The following is a 15,896-nucleotide window of genomic DNA, read 5'->3' as shown; positions in this document are numbered from 1 at the left end:
TAAAGGAAGAAGTCCGCCATGTCTATTCAATCCCATTAAAAATCTTTTGATTTCGGTCGTTTTTAGTCGATTTACGCAATGGACAATGTCTACCCTTGATATTCTCAGTCATACGGCGAGATCCTTTGGGTCGGTCAGAGGCCGCGACGAAAGAAAAGCCTCTGATATTCATGTTAGGAGTGCTGATTCGTTGTCATAACGATCACTGAAGAGTTGGAATGGAATCCGCCTTAACAAGAAAGCCCGCTTACCTCGACAACCACCTCAACGACTGTGGAATCGTCAAACACTACGCCATAACTGTGGTTACCATGGAGATCTGACACACGAACCAATAAAATGTAGGAGTCGTGTTCCTCTCGGTCCAAGGGGCCGGTGGTGGAAAGCGCGCCGCTTGCAGGATCAACAGTGAAACTGTTATCAGAATCTCCGGACAGGATTGAATACAAAAAGGCAGCATTGATACCAATATCCCCGTCAGTTGCCTAGATCAAAAAAGTACTTTCATCAGTCAGACATTTAAGTAATGTTAATACACCGTAGGATCTTCGGTCATAAAGTTGAGTAACAAAATCGGACGACACGAAGTGGTTAAATAAAATTTGAGAAAAAAAAAGCTGCAAAGTTTAACTTTTTGGCGAGTAAAAGTAGTTGAATTGTCCTCTAGATCCACGAGAGAGGGAAATTTTTCAAATGCAGCTGTCCTACAAAAGCGCGCGTAAATAACATCCGACAATGACTAACCTCTTTCAGGCGTTCACTTAGTTGGGGCGCAGCGTGAAAAACGGCGAGCGAAAAAATAGAAGAGAAGCGCGGCGAGATAAAGCGACCTCTTGTTAAGTCTGCCTACAGGCGTTCTTTCCCTTTCCCTCATCCTGCTTCACTCCTATTTTTTCCTTCGCCGTTTTTCGCGCTGCGCCCCAACTAATTATATAAGTGAACGTCTGAAAGAGGCTAGGGAATGCCGTGCTTAGTGCGCAGTGCTCTAGTTTTCAGTGATATTACTCCTTCGCGTTTCTCTGTCTTAGTTTACTTATATTTAGCGTTTCGCCTGCAATAGCTGCGATCAAGGTACAAAAACGAATTCACGTATTATTGCAACGTTTCATTACATTCAGTATCACAACAAACCAAAAGCAAGTTCTAAGAAACGAGAGTCAACAAACCGTCAGATTCAAGATGACATGTGCAGGTTGTTGTTCTTTCACCGCCACAACGTAGTGCCGCTGACTAAATACCGGGCTATGATCGTTGATGTCGGAGACATTTATCATAACTTGAACTTCAACCTCGTTGACTTTATCTTTAGCTATAACCCTGATGATGTGTTGGTCAGTGGTCTCTCGATCTAATGCAGTGACCGTCTTTATCTCACCAGAGGCCTTGTCGATCGAAAATCTGCCATAAGAAACGTAATATCAAGACTGAAGAATATACGCTTTCTACATAGTTAATAGGGGGAATGGTTATGAAATTCGACAAAGCTCTTTGTTGTATGTTTTGTTCTCTTTTTTAGTTGTTTACTCCGTACTGAAGAATTAACCAATAGAAACGTGTTGGTTGCGTAATTCATGCATAGTGCATGAGCGAAAAACAAAAGATTGTGTACGGTCGTGGACCTTCCAACATAAATCTTGGCATCTTTGTTTGCTCCTTTTTTGTTTGCCGGACCTCATAACCAGTCCCCTCTATTAACTATGCTTTGTAGAATGAATACTGGAATACAATGAAAAGCTTTTTAGACGGTCTCGCTCGGTTCCGAAAACTCGAGTCGTTTACATACGATGTTTCGTAACAGCCTAACTCTGTGTCAACATCAACATGAAAACTTTTTTGAGCAACTTACTTCATGTAGTCTTCTACAGGTTTGAGGCTGTAAGTGACTTCTGCATTGACGCCTTCGTCATCGTCAATTGCCTGTAAAAATGACACAGTTTGAGTTATTAGTAAAACAGCTGTCTCAAACTGCTTGATAGTTCAGTTTCCGTTGTGAAGACATTAAACCAGTTGTGACACCCCGGGCATCATATTAAGGTGGTGTTGCTCCTAGTAATCATTGCCTTGACATAGTGCAAGACTGTGTATGGAATCCTGCTCTACATGTAAAGGTACAGAAATTACATTCTTACAGTTAATTCCGGCAACCCCTTTTCAACATCCCTCCTACGTTTTGCCCCTACATTTTACATCCCCTCCCCCCATCTCCTACCACCACTTGGTGACTCTAATGATTGATTTTCCAAACCGCTAATGCGATGTTTATTTACCGTGACCATCCCCACGATCAGACCAGCTTTTCCTTCATCTACGGTGAAATGGTATCCCTCGGGTTCAGTAAATGCGGGTGGGTTATCATTGACGTCAGTGATATGAACCACTAGACTCTCGGTTGTTGCCTGTGAAGAAGTAACATATCGTGCATGTATTGCTACTAGATTGCAAAGTGCGCGAACAACTTCAGCCAGGCGTTCTCGACCGCTGTGTCTGACGTCACTAATGACGTCTTTCAGGCGCTCAACACCAGCTTTCACCCTAGAGAAAATACTTTACAACATTGCAGATAACTTTTCACTAACCATGACCAATGTGAACAGGACCAAAACAATTCTCGGTTTCTTTCTTTCTTTAAAAAATACTGTGGTGTAGTCTGCCGCTGGTTCTTATGCCTATGCTAAACACCATTCGCCTTCAAAATACATCTTTCACAACGTTTACAATGTTAATCACCACTTGTCTTTTCTTGGTCGTCGTCAAAGTAATCCTTGCAACCATAGACTCGTTATTCCTTTTTGCAGGTTTTTTAGGAATAACAATGACAGTGTTCAGTTGTAAGTTTCCATTCCTACCGTGCGTACTCTTACTTGCGCGTACTTCTTCTCGCGCGTACTCTTACTCGCGCGTATTCTTACTCACGCGTACTCTTACTCGCGCATACTATTACTCGCGCGAACTCTAACTTGCGCGTACTACTGAGTGTGCTATGTCGTGTGTGAGAAACCAAAAACTGCAAGGGACCGCATACGATAAACGTTGCCAACGTAGGATCTATGTCGTGTGTGCCTGGATCATCCCTTACACCTTTGCTTCTGCGCCTACTATTCATATACTCTTCAATATCCACCTTGCTCCTCTCATGAGAAATACAATGACGTTAACTTCTCAACAAACCAGAAAACATGATTGTGCAGTAACTGCGCTACAAACCTTTCCTCCCCCATCCCTAGCCGTGATTTCTAGAGAAAACTGGGCGTTACTTTCTCTGTCCAGCTTTTGAAGAGTCGAGAGGGTTCCGCTGAAAGCCAAGGGGAGAAATGTTCACCGTCAGTTGATAACGAAAATAACATCTTCTTTGGTCGGTATCCTGAGAGAGCACAAGTCCTCCTGCCCTGTGCTTGTTCCATCAGTCGTGAGAGAGCTGAGACGAGTGACATTCGAGCCGTTGAAAAAATCCGCACTTCTGAAGCAGTACTCAGTAATTTAGAGCAGCTTTCCTGAGTTGTTGCTCTATATATAAACTCATTACCGACAAAAAAACAACAACAACAACAACAACAACAAGCTATTAGAACGATTGTGTCTTTAATTCATCGGGCTCAAATCTCAAGCGTCTCTCTCAAGAGGTAAACTGAACATCAACAGAATGTTTTATACAAGTCCGTTGTGCCATTACCTGTTTAGATCTATAGCGAAAGCGCCACCAGTATTCCCGGAGAAAATACTGTAGCTAACAAAAGCATTCAGACCTTCATCGGCGTCAACAGCCTTTAAGATAAAAATCATAGTAAAACGGTTAAAGAAGTTTCCAAATTTTCTTTCTTTTTTTTACCAAGTATAGTCACCATGAGCGTGCGAATACGTACCATGACAGTATAGAAGGCAGTATTCGTAGAAGCTCCTTCAGACACGCTTGTCTCGTTTGGTAAATTCGTAAAAGTTGGATTGTTGTCATTTTCATCGCCAATTGTAACTTGTACTTGACAGTCTCCAAATCTAAAGTGAATAAATGAAAACAGCATCAAACGACTACGAACGTCTCAAATTCTCAACAATTAGCTAACACTTGCATATTTTAAACTTTTTTTGTTTTTGTTATCGATGAACATTATAAATTCTTATCTGCTGGTTGATTCATTGTAGAAAAGTAAAATCTCTACCTTGCCTGTCCACTGATCGGTTGGTCTGTGGCTCGTACAGTTAGCTTATAGAGGCCCAACTCCTCACGGTCAAAACTGGCCGTGGTATAAATGGTGCCATTGAGAGGATCAATGGTAAAGGACTTGTAATGGTCATTGGGGTCTGGGACAAGACTAAAGCGGACGGTACCACTTGGTCCTAGATCAGGGTCTGAGGCAGAGATCTGTGCAAACAAATGATTACTCAAATGTCATATGTTAACTAATACCCGTCCAACACCGTCAAATTCATAACAGCACAATCTTCTCGGAGACAGTCTTTCCATGATTACCTGCAGTTCAGTCGTCAGGTAACAGCGCTTTGCTTTTAATTGCCAGTTGCTCAGCGTGATATACAACTTGGGCTTCCTGTGACGCGGCCGCTTCGACAACCGAATTCAATATTTTCCTCGGCCAGTCATAATTCTCGAGCCATAAGGAATCCTAAGTTTCTAACTTTGGTATTGAAATAGCGTTTTAGCTGTCTCAAAACTTGTTCTTTCTGGAATTCTAATCCATAATTAGTTGGTAAAATGTATGATGACGAGACAAAAACTTATCCGTTTCCTAGTTATGACGTAACAAGTTATGAAGTAACAAGTAATGCGTGACTGTGTCACGCATTCTTCTCACCTGTACTACAAACGTGTTTTCTGGTCGGTTCTCGGACACAGTCTCCCTGTAAACGGCTTGAGAACACTCAGGATTGTTGTCGTTCAAGTCCGTGACATTGACCGTGACAGATGCAACGGCCTGTAATCGCTCCGACGTCAAAGTCTCCTTTGCGACGACCTTAAAGAAAAGTGACAACACACTATTCGAAACAAGCTACCGCTAGCTTACCAATACAGCTACCTCTCATAACGTCCGTTCGCGACAGAGCGCTTTGGCGCGAACTGTACAAAGTTAAGTAATTTTCTTCACAGCCTAAGTAGTCACCTGGTAGCTAACTGGTAGTAAACACTGACATTCTCCTTCTTTGTCACGCAGTCCTTCGTCTCGGTAGTATTAAGAAAAGATTGGTGACAAGCCAGTAGAAGGTCTACATCCAATGCTTTTCCTGGCTATAGCTTTGTTGTTTAGACGTCGGCGTCTCGATCTTCTTCGCCAACTTCGCCAGAGAGCTGGGCTTACAGAACTCGTAGCACGACGTTCATGAGTAACATAAGCGCATGGGCTGCACCAGGAGGGGAGGGGAGTAGCCTCCAACACAGAGGCTTGCGTGACGAGCTTCGAAGCTAGAGTAGCCTGCGTAGCTGGCGGGATTTCGCGCGCGAGCGCTTTTGTTTTGGCGGCGAAGCGGCGTGGGGATTGGTAAGGATAAATGTCGGCTTCGCCGTCGGAGCTCACTCGCTCGCGAATCCCGCCAGCTAAACAGGCTACAACCCAGAGAAGCTCTTCGTAGGAGAGTACACTAGACAGGAGGAGGCGTTTGGAAAATGCTGTGAGGAGATATGTTACTTCGTGCTCGGCAGGTTTACTTAAACTGAGGAGTAGTTAGAAGACCTAATCACTACGAAAGAATCACATTACTCTTTTCAAACGCATGTTCTTGGCGTGAAACCCCATGAAAGACGATAACAATCTCGACTTGTTAATAATAGCGAGAACAAGACTCTAGAGAATGACAAGTACGGCGATCTATAAAATGTTTTTGAGCAGGGACTTGAGTGACTATTCAAACAAAACTCCTGAGCAATGCTTTGCCTGATTTGGTAGTGTTAGTTATGCGAGACAAAGAAAGTCTGATACCGAGTGATCAAAGCTACTGAACAATAATTATATGCGACTGACCTGAAAAGAATGCACATCTTCAGTTTCACGATCGATCTTATCATTGACCAGAATGTAGCCAGCAGGCGTGACAGTGAACTTGCCTCCAGCGCGTTCGAGGTTGTACGAAAACACGCCATTGCTGCCCTGAAACCCAAGATTAAAATATGGTTAATATTTACCTATAGCTTTCAACTTTGCAATCTGAATTAGACTTTGGGGTTAGATTTCTTCTATTGTTTTCTTTTTGGTCGTTTTGCTTTGTTTTGCTTGGGAGAGGAGGGTTTTATACTGAAGAATTATTAAGACATTGATTAAAGGCTTGATGCAGGGTTCTCAAAACTTCCGTGTTTCCCTGGACAAAAATTGAATTATAAAGAAAGACTGTTGTATGGCTAACGTTACTTTGGTTTGTTTTGTTTCGCTTTTTAATTATTTTATGAAGAGGGAAGGAATCTTTTGGGGCATGTAGCGTTACGATCTGGGTCGTACAGTTTTTCAGGTCTCGACAGTATCAGTTGTACAGTTTCTTAAGGTTAACCAATTTGTTCTCTGTCGCACCTGCCCGTCACTAATGATTATTTCCCCCTCCTCTGCACTGAATTTGCTCACTTCAACGTTAACCTGGGTTGTCAGGCATATATAAAAAGTTATCTGACCATTACCTCATCCTTATCCACGGCTGTTACTCTCATAACTGTCATTCCAAGAGAAGCATTTTCCAACACAGCCCCTGAATACGGGGCGTCCACAAACATGGGTGGGTTGTCATTTACATCCTTGACAGTTACCTTCACAGTGGCAAAAACTGGGTTTTGATCAGTGGAGGTTGCCTAGAAAAGGGACGATTGCGAACGCAATATTACACCAGCCTTCAGTAGCTAGAGAGTAGAGGAGCGCTTTCTATTCAACCAAAATTTCCGGGGTGTAATAGCCCTTATACGTGATGGCAAAAAGGCAAGAAAATTTTCGAAGCAGCAAAGATGAAAAGAATACCCTTGTGAAAACAACACGAAGGCGCCAGAGCTTAACTTGAGAAAATCTCTCCCAAAGAAGGGTTGATGGTAACTTTTGAGCGTGCGACGTAATCAGGCTTAAGACCGTTTGGTAGGAAAATCTACTGGAAATTAAAAGTTTCTCGAAAATCCTGTCTAGAGGCAGCTACATACAGGAGTATACAGGAGTAACCCAACCAGCACGCACTGGAGTGGCAGACATATCATACGTCTAAATTACTCACCCCAATTCTCAAGTTATACGAGTCCTTAGTTTCCCTGTCTAAGGATCCATTTACCGTGATCACACCATTATTGGGAAGAATCATGAATACGCTGCCAGGGTTTGTATCTCAAAGAAAAAACAATCATAATCATTCCCTATGGTGTAAAACATCGAATTTCTCCATGCAATATTACTACACTGTCCAGCAGAAAGGTGAGAAGAATAAAGAGAATCATCAGTTTATCGATGTAGTCTTGATGTAGCATTTAAAGTTTCCGAGCTCAGCATAAGAAGGGAATACAATAGGTAGTACAATTAAAATATAGAATGAATCTAATCATGAGAACATACAAGAGTTCCTAAGATAATCCCTCTCTAGTTATTTTGAGACCGCTTCGACTTCAGGCATGGCTAATAATAGCCAATCCTAAGCTGAGACTTTTATTCACGTGGACACCCAAGCGGCTTTTCATCCTCCACGAAAACATCTTCGCAACGCACGTAGTGAAATCAACTGCAAGAGGTCTGAATACCCTCAGTAACTAAAAGGGACTACCTTGGGAATAAAATATATACGAGGGTCGGGATTAATTCTCTAACCCTTCATCCTGTCTTCATTTAATATAACATTTCAATTTTCCATTTACTCCGACTACTTGAAGACTACTTGAAGTTTTCCTTTCGTCTTGTGCTAAGACGGTTTTCGCTGGTACTCTTATTTGAGGGGAGTGGAAGATAATTCAAAGTCAAAACGGAAGACAGAAATGACCGTAACTATAACCTTAGTACTCTAACAGTTACAGGGTGAGGTCCTCAAAAGACCCCCTACGTTAGTCCCAGAAGACCAAAAAAGGCCCAGTGCGAGTTGGGTCATAAGAACCGTAAATCGTTACTCGGACACTCCACCTCCTGGTCTATAGTTGTGTTTGTGAAATCATAAACCCATATATGGTCGCCGATTGGAGGCAGAATACTCGCCCTTCAGTTCAGCCTTAAAAACCACCTTCCCTTTTCGTCTTTCCTTTGTTGTCTTGGCTCCCTGGTTTTTCGTTTTGAACGGTCTTTAAAAAAGGCATGATAACACTTTTCTTTCCCTATCCTAGCTACCTGAATCGATGAAATATTCCACCGGAGCATTCAACATTGTGTCGCCATCACTTGCTGTCACAGTGGTTACATAGGTACCCTGTAAATAAAATTTACGTGTAAAACCGTATCTCAGGCCAGTGGTCTTATATTTGAACACACATAACTTTTATATTTCATATATTTTATAGTTTTAATATAAAGAGATGTTTTCCTCCAAAAAAACCCTCGCACCGATACCACCCTTTCTCGAGCTAGAGAAAGCTAGACGTGAGGCACTGAGGAGTTCACCTTAGCTGCATTTTCCTGCACTTCAGCTGTGTAAGAGGAGGGCGAAAATACAGCCGGCAAGTCATCAGCGTCACTGATCAGAACGTTCAATGTTGTGGATGAGTTGAGTCCATTGTTTGGACCATTATCCTAAGAGACATAAAGTAAACCTGTTAGAATTTTACCAAAATTATAGTGGTCCAACTTTTCTTTGTTTCTGGCATCGCTTTAATTTTAAGGTGATATAAAATATGTTATATCGAGGTGATATAAGAATATTCATAGAATGAGCGAAAACATGATTAACATTTTTTTTACAAGCATATAAAAACGATGGAATCCCGTTTTCGCAAACTCGGGCTCCCTATAGGACCCTACAAAGTCAGTCCTAGACTGCGATCAAATGTAGCCTATAATTGGGGAGTTCGTCCACGTTAGTCCAGTACTGTTTACAGTACCAAGAAAGATACGATTAGGGATCTGTATTATGTTTGTTACGTTCTAGCAGCTTTTTGTAGCTTTTAAGCCTCCTCGGGTGTGACTCTAGTTAGGAAACGATTCAGTATGATCCTGGTACGTTACAAATCATTTTCTAGGTTCAACCTTTGCGACAATTTTCAGGGTGTAGTTATTGATAGATTCGAAGTCCAGGCGTTTTGTAACCACAACATTTCCACCGTATAACTCGATGTAAAACTTGTCTCCCTGAAAAGAAAAAGAAAATAGGTAATATTGCAAGATTAGTTGCGAGCTGATCAACTCCTTCTTCCAAGTCATAAATTGACGAGCCTAGGCGTTGGAGATCAGAGAGGAGTACTGCGGCCAATACATAAAGTTACGAAAATGCTCGTCACAAGTTAAATTTGAGAAAAACCGGCCTAAAAGCTAGTTTCAGAATCTATATAAATGTAGGCAAGACGCGTATAAAAGCCGAGTTTTAAAGGAATACTGCGAAGCCTCTTCATGCCTGTGATTTTGTATGTATTCAGCGTGACCGTCGCCCAAGCCCGCACGTATGCGAGTGGACGTACGGACGAAGGACGGACGTTCGGAACTTGAAGAGTTGAACGAGTTAAACAATTTTTTTAAGGTGTGCGACTAACGCTCAGGTTATGCCCTCGCTGGAGCTCTCTCTATATAATTAGGAAGCATTTGTCGAGATCGCACTTACCACATTTCCTTCCTCAATTGTGTAAGTTAGCAAGTCTTTTCCAGGAGGGTCTGGCGTATCTTCATCAGTTGCTGTAACAGTGAAAATTGTACTACCAGTGCTTATGTCCTGCGATCAATAAAAACTAATTGTTGTAGTTAGTTTGTCTGTCTTTATGTCTCTATGTATGTATGTCTGTCCGTCTGTCTGTCTGTAGGTCTGCATGTTTATTGTATACAAGATGAAATTTAACTACAACTGAAAGCCATTTTTCTTTATCGTTCAGGATTAATCGCCCCGGCCATGCGTGGCTATCAGCGGCTGATCCACACACTCAACAGTGTCCCATTCGGGAAACTGTTTACAACGTCTTACCTTTCTTCAATGGACATTTCTGTCCCCCATTAATAATGAAAGGTTCAAATATATTTTGCAGACTGCGCTAGATTAATTTTTAGCAGTGTTTAGAGAGTTCGCATTGGCGAGGGAGGTAGGCTACATATATTGATCAACACTTTTGACAGTTTGGACATTTATTTGTTGGGATCATTTTTACGCTTACGTCCCTTTCACGTTCTGTTTGGAAGCGGGGAAGATATCTAGCAGGTTTTGTCATTTCTCCGGTATCCAGGCTATTTTTCTCACCTCACTTATCTCGGTCTTGTAAGGAGTGTTCTGAAAGATCGGTGTATTGTCATTTATATCCTCAATTGTGATAAACACAGTGGCAGATACCTGAAAAATAAGTCCAATGTAAGCAAAGTGATGTAAAGATTGGGAACGGTATGGTTAGATATGGTAAAATATCACATTTTCTGTCAGTTTCTTTTTGTTTGATAATATTTGTTTCTTTGGTTTTTCGTTTGAATTGTTTGTTTGCTTCCTTGTTTATTTCTTCGTTTGTACTCCGTAATTTGCTGTTTATTTGTACTTTATAATTTGCTGTTTTTGTTTTTCCCTCTGCTCGTTCCTTATGGATGATTTCAATTCATTTGTTTGGTTATTAGCTTGTTTATTTCTTCGATTATGTTTGCTCCATTGTTTGTTTTCCTTTTTTTCCTCTGCTCGTTCAGTTTATATATGATTTCCTATTTCTGTTTGTCTCTTTGTCTCTTTGTCTCTTTGTCTCTTTGTCTCTTTGTCTGTCTGTCTGTCTGTGTCTGTTTGTCTGTTTGTCTGTTTGTCGGTTTGTCGGTTTGTCGGTTTGTCGGTTTGTCGGTTTGTCGGTTTGTCGGTTTGTCGGTTTGTCGGTTTGTCGGTTTGTCGGTTTGTCGGTTTGTCGGTTTGTCGGTTTGTCGGTTTGTCGGTTTGTCGGTTTGTCGGTTTGTCGGTTTGTCGGTTTGTCGGTTTGTCGGTTTGTCGGTTTGTCGGTTTGTCGGTTTGTCGGTTTGTCGGTTTGTTTGCTTGATTGTTCGTTTGTCAACACGTTCATTCAGGATATATAGTTTATCCTTGTTAGCGTTCAGCGTTGTTTCATTCGGCTAGTTTTGCTTTTTGTTACATTCTTACATCTGTTTATTTCTTTAATTTTACTTGCTTTGCTTTGTAGTTAGCCTACCCTGGCACTAGCTCCATTGACATCATCGTATGCATACACGGTGAATGTGATGCTTTGAATATGAGAAGTCTGTTCAATAGAATGCAAAAGTTAATCAGTGGCAAGCTATGCGTCTGTTCAGTGATAGATCACAAAAGAGACCTAAAAAGCCAAAATGCAATAAGAACATTAGGGAGACACTCGTCTATCACCTTGTGTGCCACTTTTTTGTTCGGCAACATGAAATCTTTTTGTTAATGGGATGCCTGTTGATCTCAGTAACTAGCTTCTTCCTCAGGTTGTCAGAAACGTAGTATAAAACGGAGCAATATATCTTACTCCAATAGCACAATATCATTCAGGACCCCTGATTCGCGCTTACGTAGCAAAGCGTTACTTAGATTTGAAGGCTACAGATGCACAGATAACGGTTTTATTTTTATACTGGTTGCCAGTAGTCGGCAACAGTCAAACTGCAAAGCAAATGAAAGAACTGCGTTTGAAATATGAAATTACACTTGAAAGGCTAGAAATATTCGCCACGAAATGTTACTTACAATTCTGTTGGGTTATCCATACATCTTTACACGGCTCTTTACATGTTCTTTTAGCGGATGTGTTCGGTTGATTGTAAAAGCAAGCATTTAATTACGTTGCGCCTATTTATATAAAAATGCTAGTTCGTCCCCAGATCCTTAGCGACTGCATTTTGGCGCCAAAACGGAACAGCCACACGAAAAGTTATTTACTTGAAGTATAAGTTGAAAATTTTTTACTGCACTGAGCGCAAATCAACCCCATATCACAAACCTACAGAAGGCGGAGCGGTCTCCCTCATCATTACACCACCGACCCCTCCCATAACATGAAGTGCCTTAGTTATGTTGGTGCGATACACATTACATGTTCGTCAAAAGTCTCGTCGTGAGGAAAAATGCGGAGGGTTTTTCTTTTCGCGGTTTGCGTTGTTTTCTCAATGCGCACTTCCATGTCTGCTTTTAATCTATAAATACCTCTCTATCTATGACCACATTGGATGTTATCCAGCCTGTAGTATTATCAATGCTGAACTTTCCTTTAGCGTCAGAATCTATTTCATAAGTTATCGCGTCATCTTCGTTGTCTGTTGCAGACACTTGAGTCACTCTGGTGCCTGTAAATGGCATCAAAATGAGAAATTACGTTAAAACCTATCAAAAGAAAGATGCAATGCAGTATTCCGAAGGAAAAATAATGAAACTTGGAATTCTAAAACTAGTCGAAAAACAAATTTCTTGGCGAGCTCCTATTTTAATTTCTCATTACTCGTTTTCTTGGTAAAATATTTTTATCATAATTAAGGAGAATTTAGATTCTGACGTTCTCTTGGGAAAGGTGCGACGTACTCTTGGGCAAATACAGTCAACAGTTTACCAATCGGTTCCTCTTCTCTGAATGTGGCAATGAACTGATTTTCCACAAACAGCGGTCTTTCATTGATCTGAGCTAAAGGAAAAAGCAAAGATTAGGTGATTACATAACTTGCAAGGCTCGAATTTAATCAAGCAAAAGAGGGGCGGGGGGTGGGGGGGGGGGGGGGCGGGGGTGAAGATAGTGTTAGCATCATGTTTCGGGTCAGCCCAAGTCATAAGTGCAGTACGATAGCTATTCACGGTGGATGTAGCACTACAACACGGAGGGGAAGCCTGCCATATCAAAACTAGACGTTTTGCTGCATGTACCCAGGCAGTCGTTATACTGAGAAGCACTAGTTTTATTGCAATTAAACTAAATGGTCTGCATTTGAAGTTGTACGAAATTGAATCGAATCGATGTGCTTAAGCTCTTCTGCTTTTGATTACATTTCTTGGAATCGATTAATAGCTTATTATACGTTTGCAGGTCTTTAGGGCGTGAAAAGAGTCAAGGTTTTTATATCAGCCTATAAACGTTTCAGTCTATTTTCCTCAGCCTTTGTCGTTGTTATTTGCGTTTCTCGAGGAAGCGAGACATTTTGAATTTCCGAGTTATGGTGGTGCGTGACATAGACCTACGAACGTGTTTCTCGAAAAACACATACTTATGCCGTGATTTTTAGCCCAATCAGCAGTTAAAGTACTAGCAAAAGTGCTTATGTAAATGCTTGTTTGTTCAGTATAGATAATCAGTCGCCTAGATAGCCAAAGTAAGCTCCAGATGTTTACACTATTTCAGACTATTTTCCGGACGCAATGTTGGCGTACCGCGGAGGTGCTGGTCTCTGTAAATTTGTGCAAAATATTTCGACGAATATCTGCGCTTCGGAAAACGCACAGACTTAAAAATTAGCGAAGTGTCATCTTTATTAATCTCCTATAACATCACAATTTCTTGATTTAATCCACTAAATGGTTGTCGAATAAATTTTTTATTCCGTCAGGATTGCGTGACAGAGCAAGCCAAGAATTGTTTGTTTTACTGGGGTCAACGTACATGTACATTAGTTTCTTTCAGCTTAAATGTACAATAATTTACTACATGGGTTTCACTCTTGTAAAGACACATAACTCTGTTACAAGAAAATAACGAGAAAATATCGTTTAGTTCGAGATTTTATCGTTATTATACTCAACGAAGTTTCTCGGAACGTTTTACTTAGGTGTACTCGAACAGATACATTCGTAAACAAATTTTCTAACCTTTCTGCTCTTGTTGATCAGACGTTCTTGAGTTCGTGCTGGGATTCTACTTGGTTCGCGATCATACGATGACGCTTCTTAAGATGCTTTTTATCAAGTTGAAGAGTTGATAGCCCCGGTTGATGGCTCCTTTGGTATAACATGATTCTTGATAAATTCACTCAAAATGTTCGCTTGTAAATTGATCTCTCGTAAGGCTTGCAGACCGACCCGTTCCGAAAACGCTTAATGTCCTTTAGTGTTGGTCTACCTCGAACGGTGTGTTCGTTTGTATAGGATTTCAATGCCCCAGAAATCATGGAATCCGTGCTAACCCTTCACGACAACTTCTGTTCCATGTGCTGTACGCATGTACAGGTGACGCATGCGCAGGTGACGCATGCGCCTTAGAGACCAGACGGCGATTTGTGACTGAACGAGTAAAAAAAAAAGCCGAAATTTAAACCCAGGCCTCACTGCCTGGGTAATTATTACCCAGTCGACGTCTGAGATATCAGCCTCGTTAATCAGTTGATATCGGTTACTTATGTGCCTTCTTTTAATGTGTGTTGTTTCATCCACTGTTATCTGCTTTCTTTGAGCCAGTGACGGAGTAAATAATATTCCTTGCAAATAAAACTGAGAATGTCTCGGGCAGAACTCTGAGCAAAAACATTTTTGTACAACTACGTTGATCGATATGAAAAATATACATAAATAATAACAAATAAAACTAAGAATGTCTCGCGCAGAACTCTGAGGAAAAAGATTTTTGTACAACTACGTTGATCGATGTGAAAAATATACATGGAGTAAGTTGACCATGTTTGTATTCTTCCAAGAAAACTGTCTTCTATTAACAAGTTGAAATTGTTTATCAACTGGTCCAATAAAACTTAAAATATAGTCATCTCAGTTATTTAATTGTTATTTCAATGCTAGAAAACCCTTTTCAGGGTGTGTAACTTAGTTAACAACATAACTGTTATTAACTATTCGAAACCGTTACATCACCTACGGTGGGTGCCTCAACCGGGATCGTTATCTTACTTTAGTACAGAGGCCATGTTTCTTCGTAAGTGAAATTTCAGTTGTCTCATGGTCCTCAACCCAGGTCGGCGTTATTGCAGGCACGAGAGAACAAGAAAAGTCCCTTCCTCCTCAAATATAGTGTAACGTATTAGTAAACGTATCCTCTAGACAAATAAAAGGCTTCTCAAAGACGACAACACGAATCCTGAATGATTTCGTTCGACGCTATCGGTTAGAATTTATTATTAATATGTCAATCCGTTCTTTGTGATCTTGAAAATCTCCCAGTTCTGGACTGAATATAATTAAGGAAAAAGTGAAGTCTTGTTATGTTATTAAGTGATGAGAATATCGAAAATACGGTGAAACGGATTGAAGTCTAAGATTTTGCTGAAAATCACAATGTAATAGATTTCCTAGTACGTTACTACAGCAAGGTTTCATCAGTGAAGTAAGTAGGACCGTTTTTCAGTCAATCTGCAATATCTTTTTGTTTTTTTTAATTGCCTACCAATCGATCTCAGTTGCATCTTAATCAACATTGCACGGCGCTGAGAAATTATAAGAAAGGACATTGAAATATCGGAAAGTTCTTCTCAACTTTTTAGATGTAATTTAAAACTTAGCGAAAATAAAAAAATGAAGCTATAGATTGAAGCCTTACAGGGTCAAACTATATCAGCAACATATATAAAATCTATTACGAGAATTATAACTAAGCCAACTTAATTTAAGATGTGTACCCTATCAACCATTTCCAGGGGAAAACACTACATTACGGCGAGAAAAGTCTATTACTTTTCCACCGTATTTCGATCAGTTAAGGGCATAAATAAGATTTGGGACAAAATGCAAGACGTAGCGATCGTATATTGTAAATTACTTGATCGGTAAAGACATGCCATACCTTGGAAACGCGGGACAGAAAACAACAAAATCCACAGAGGTCCAAAGAAATCCTTTGACAAAAACATTTGAGCGAGGTAGAAGTGACGAAGATCTAGAAACTGTATGGTGAC

At 40.7% G+C, this 15,896-nt stretch overlaps 1 protein-coding gene across 1 annotated transcript in view; it reads right to left on the bottom strand.

The window, feature by feature from the left end:
* The window catches only part of LOC110056604 (protocadherin Fat 4-like), a 72,214-nt gene extending 58,329 nt beyond the window's left edge, over nucleotides 1–13,885 (bottom strand). The window contains exons 1-21 of the mRNA XM_089278449.1: nucleotides 13,867–13,885; nucleotides 12,623–12,694; nucleotides 12,223–12,362; nucleotides 11,231–11,299; nucleotides 10,318–10,407; nucleotides 9,694–9,801; nucleotides 9,126–9,227; nucleotides 8,544–8,672; nucleotides 8,274–8,352; nucleotides 7,186–7,292; nucleotides 6,611–6,778; nucleotides 5,967–6,092; nucleotides 4,806–4,964; nucleotides 4,155–4,357; nucleotides 3,861–3,990; nucleotides 3,671–3,762; nucleotides 3,205–3,292; nucleotides 2,268–2,396; nucleotides 1,847–1,917; nucleotides 1,167–1,398; nucleotides 252–485 (exon numbers count right to left, since the gene is read on the bottom strand). Coding sequence (XP_089134575.1) covers nucleotides 252–485; nucleotides 1,167–1,398; nucleotides 1,847–1,917; nucleotides 2,268–2,396; nucleotides 3,205–3,292; nucleotides 3,671–3,762; nucleotides 3,861–3,990; nucleotides 4,155–4,357; nucleotides 4,806–4,964; nucleotides 5,967–6,092; nucleotides 6,611–6,778; nucleotides 7,186–7,292; nucleotides 8,274–8,310 — 1,776 coding nt within the window. The 5' untranslated portion in view covers nucleotides 8,311–8,352; nucleotides 8,544–8,672; nucleotides 9,126–9,227; ... (4 more) ...; nucleotides 12,623–12,694; nucleotides 13,867–13,885. The remainder of the gene's footprint in view (nucleotides 1–251; nucleotides 486–1,166; nucleotides 1,399–1,846; nucleotides 1,918–2,267; nucleotides 2,397–3,204; nucleotides 3,293–3,670; nucleotides 3,763–3,860; nucleotides 3,991–4,154; nucleotides 4,358–4,805; nucleotides 4,965–5,966; nucleotides 6,093–6,610; nucleotides 6,779–7,185; nucleotides 7,293–8,273; nucleotides 8,353–8,543; nucleotides 8,673–9,125; nucleotides 9,228–9,693; nucleotides 9,802–10,317; nucleotides 10,408–11,230; nucleotides 11,300–12,222; nucleotides 12,363–12,622; nucleotides 12,695–13,866) is intronic.
* Nucleotides 13,886–15,896: the final 2,011 nt, after the last annotated feature.

The sequence above is a fragment of the Orbicella faveolata genome, unplaced genomic scaffold, assembly GCF_042242905.1.
Source record: "Orbicella faveolata isolate gen_17 unplaced genomic scaffold, um_ofav_v1 contig_46, whole genome shotgun sequence".
Taxonomy (NCBI): domain Eukaryota; kingdom Metazoa; phylum Cnidaria; class Anthozoa; order Scleractinia; family Merulinidae; genus Orbicella; species Orbicella faveolata.
Note: the sequence above shows the minus strand (reverse complement) of the source record. Positions and strands in the feature narration are given on the sequence as shown.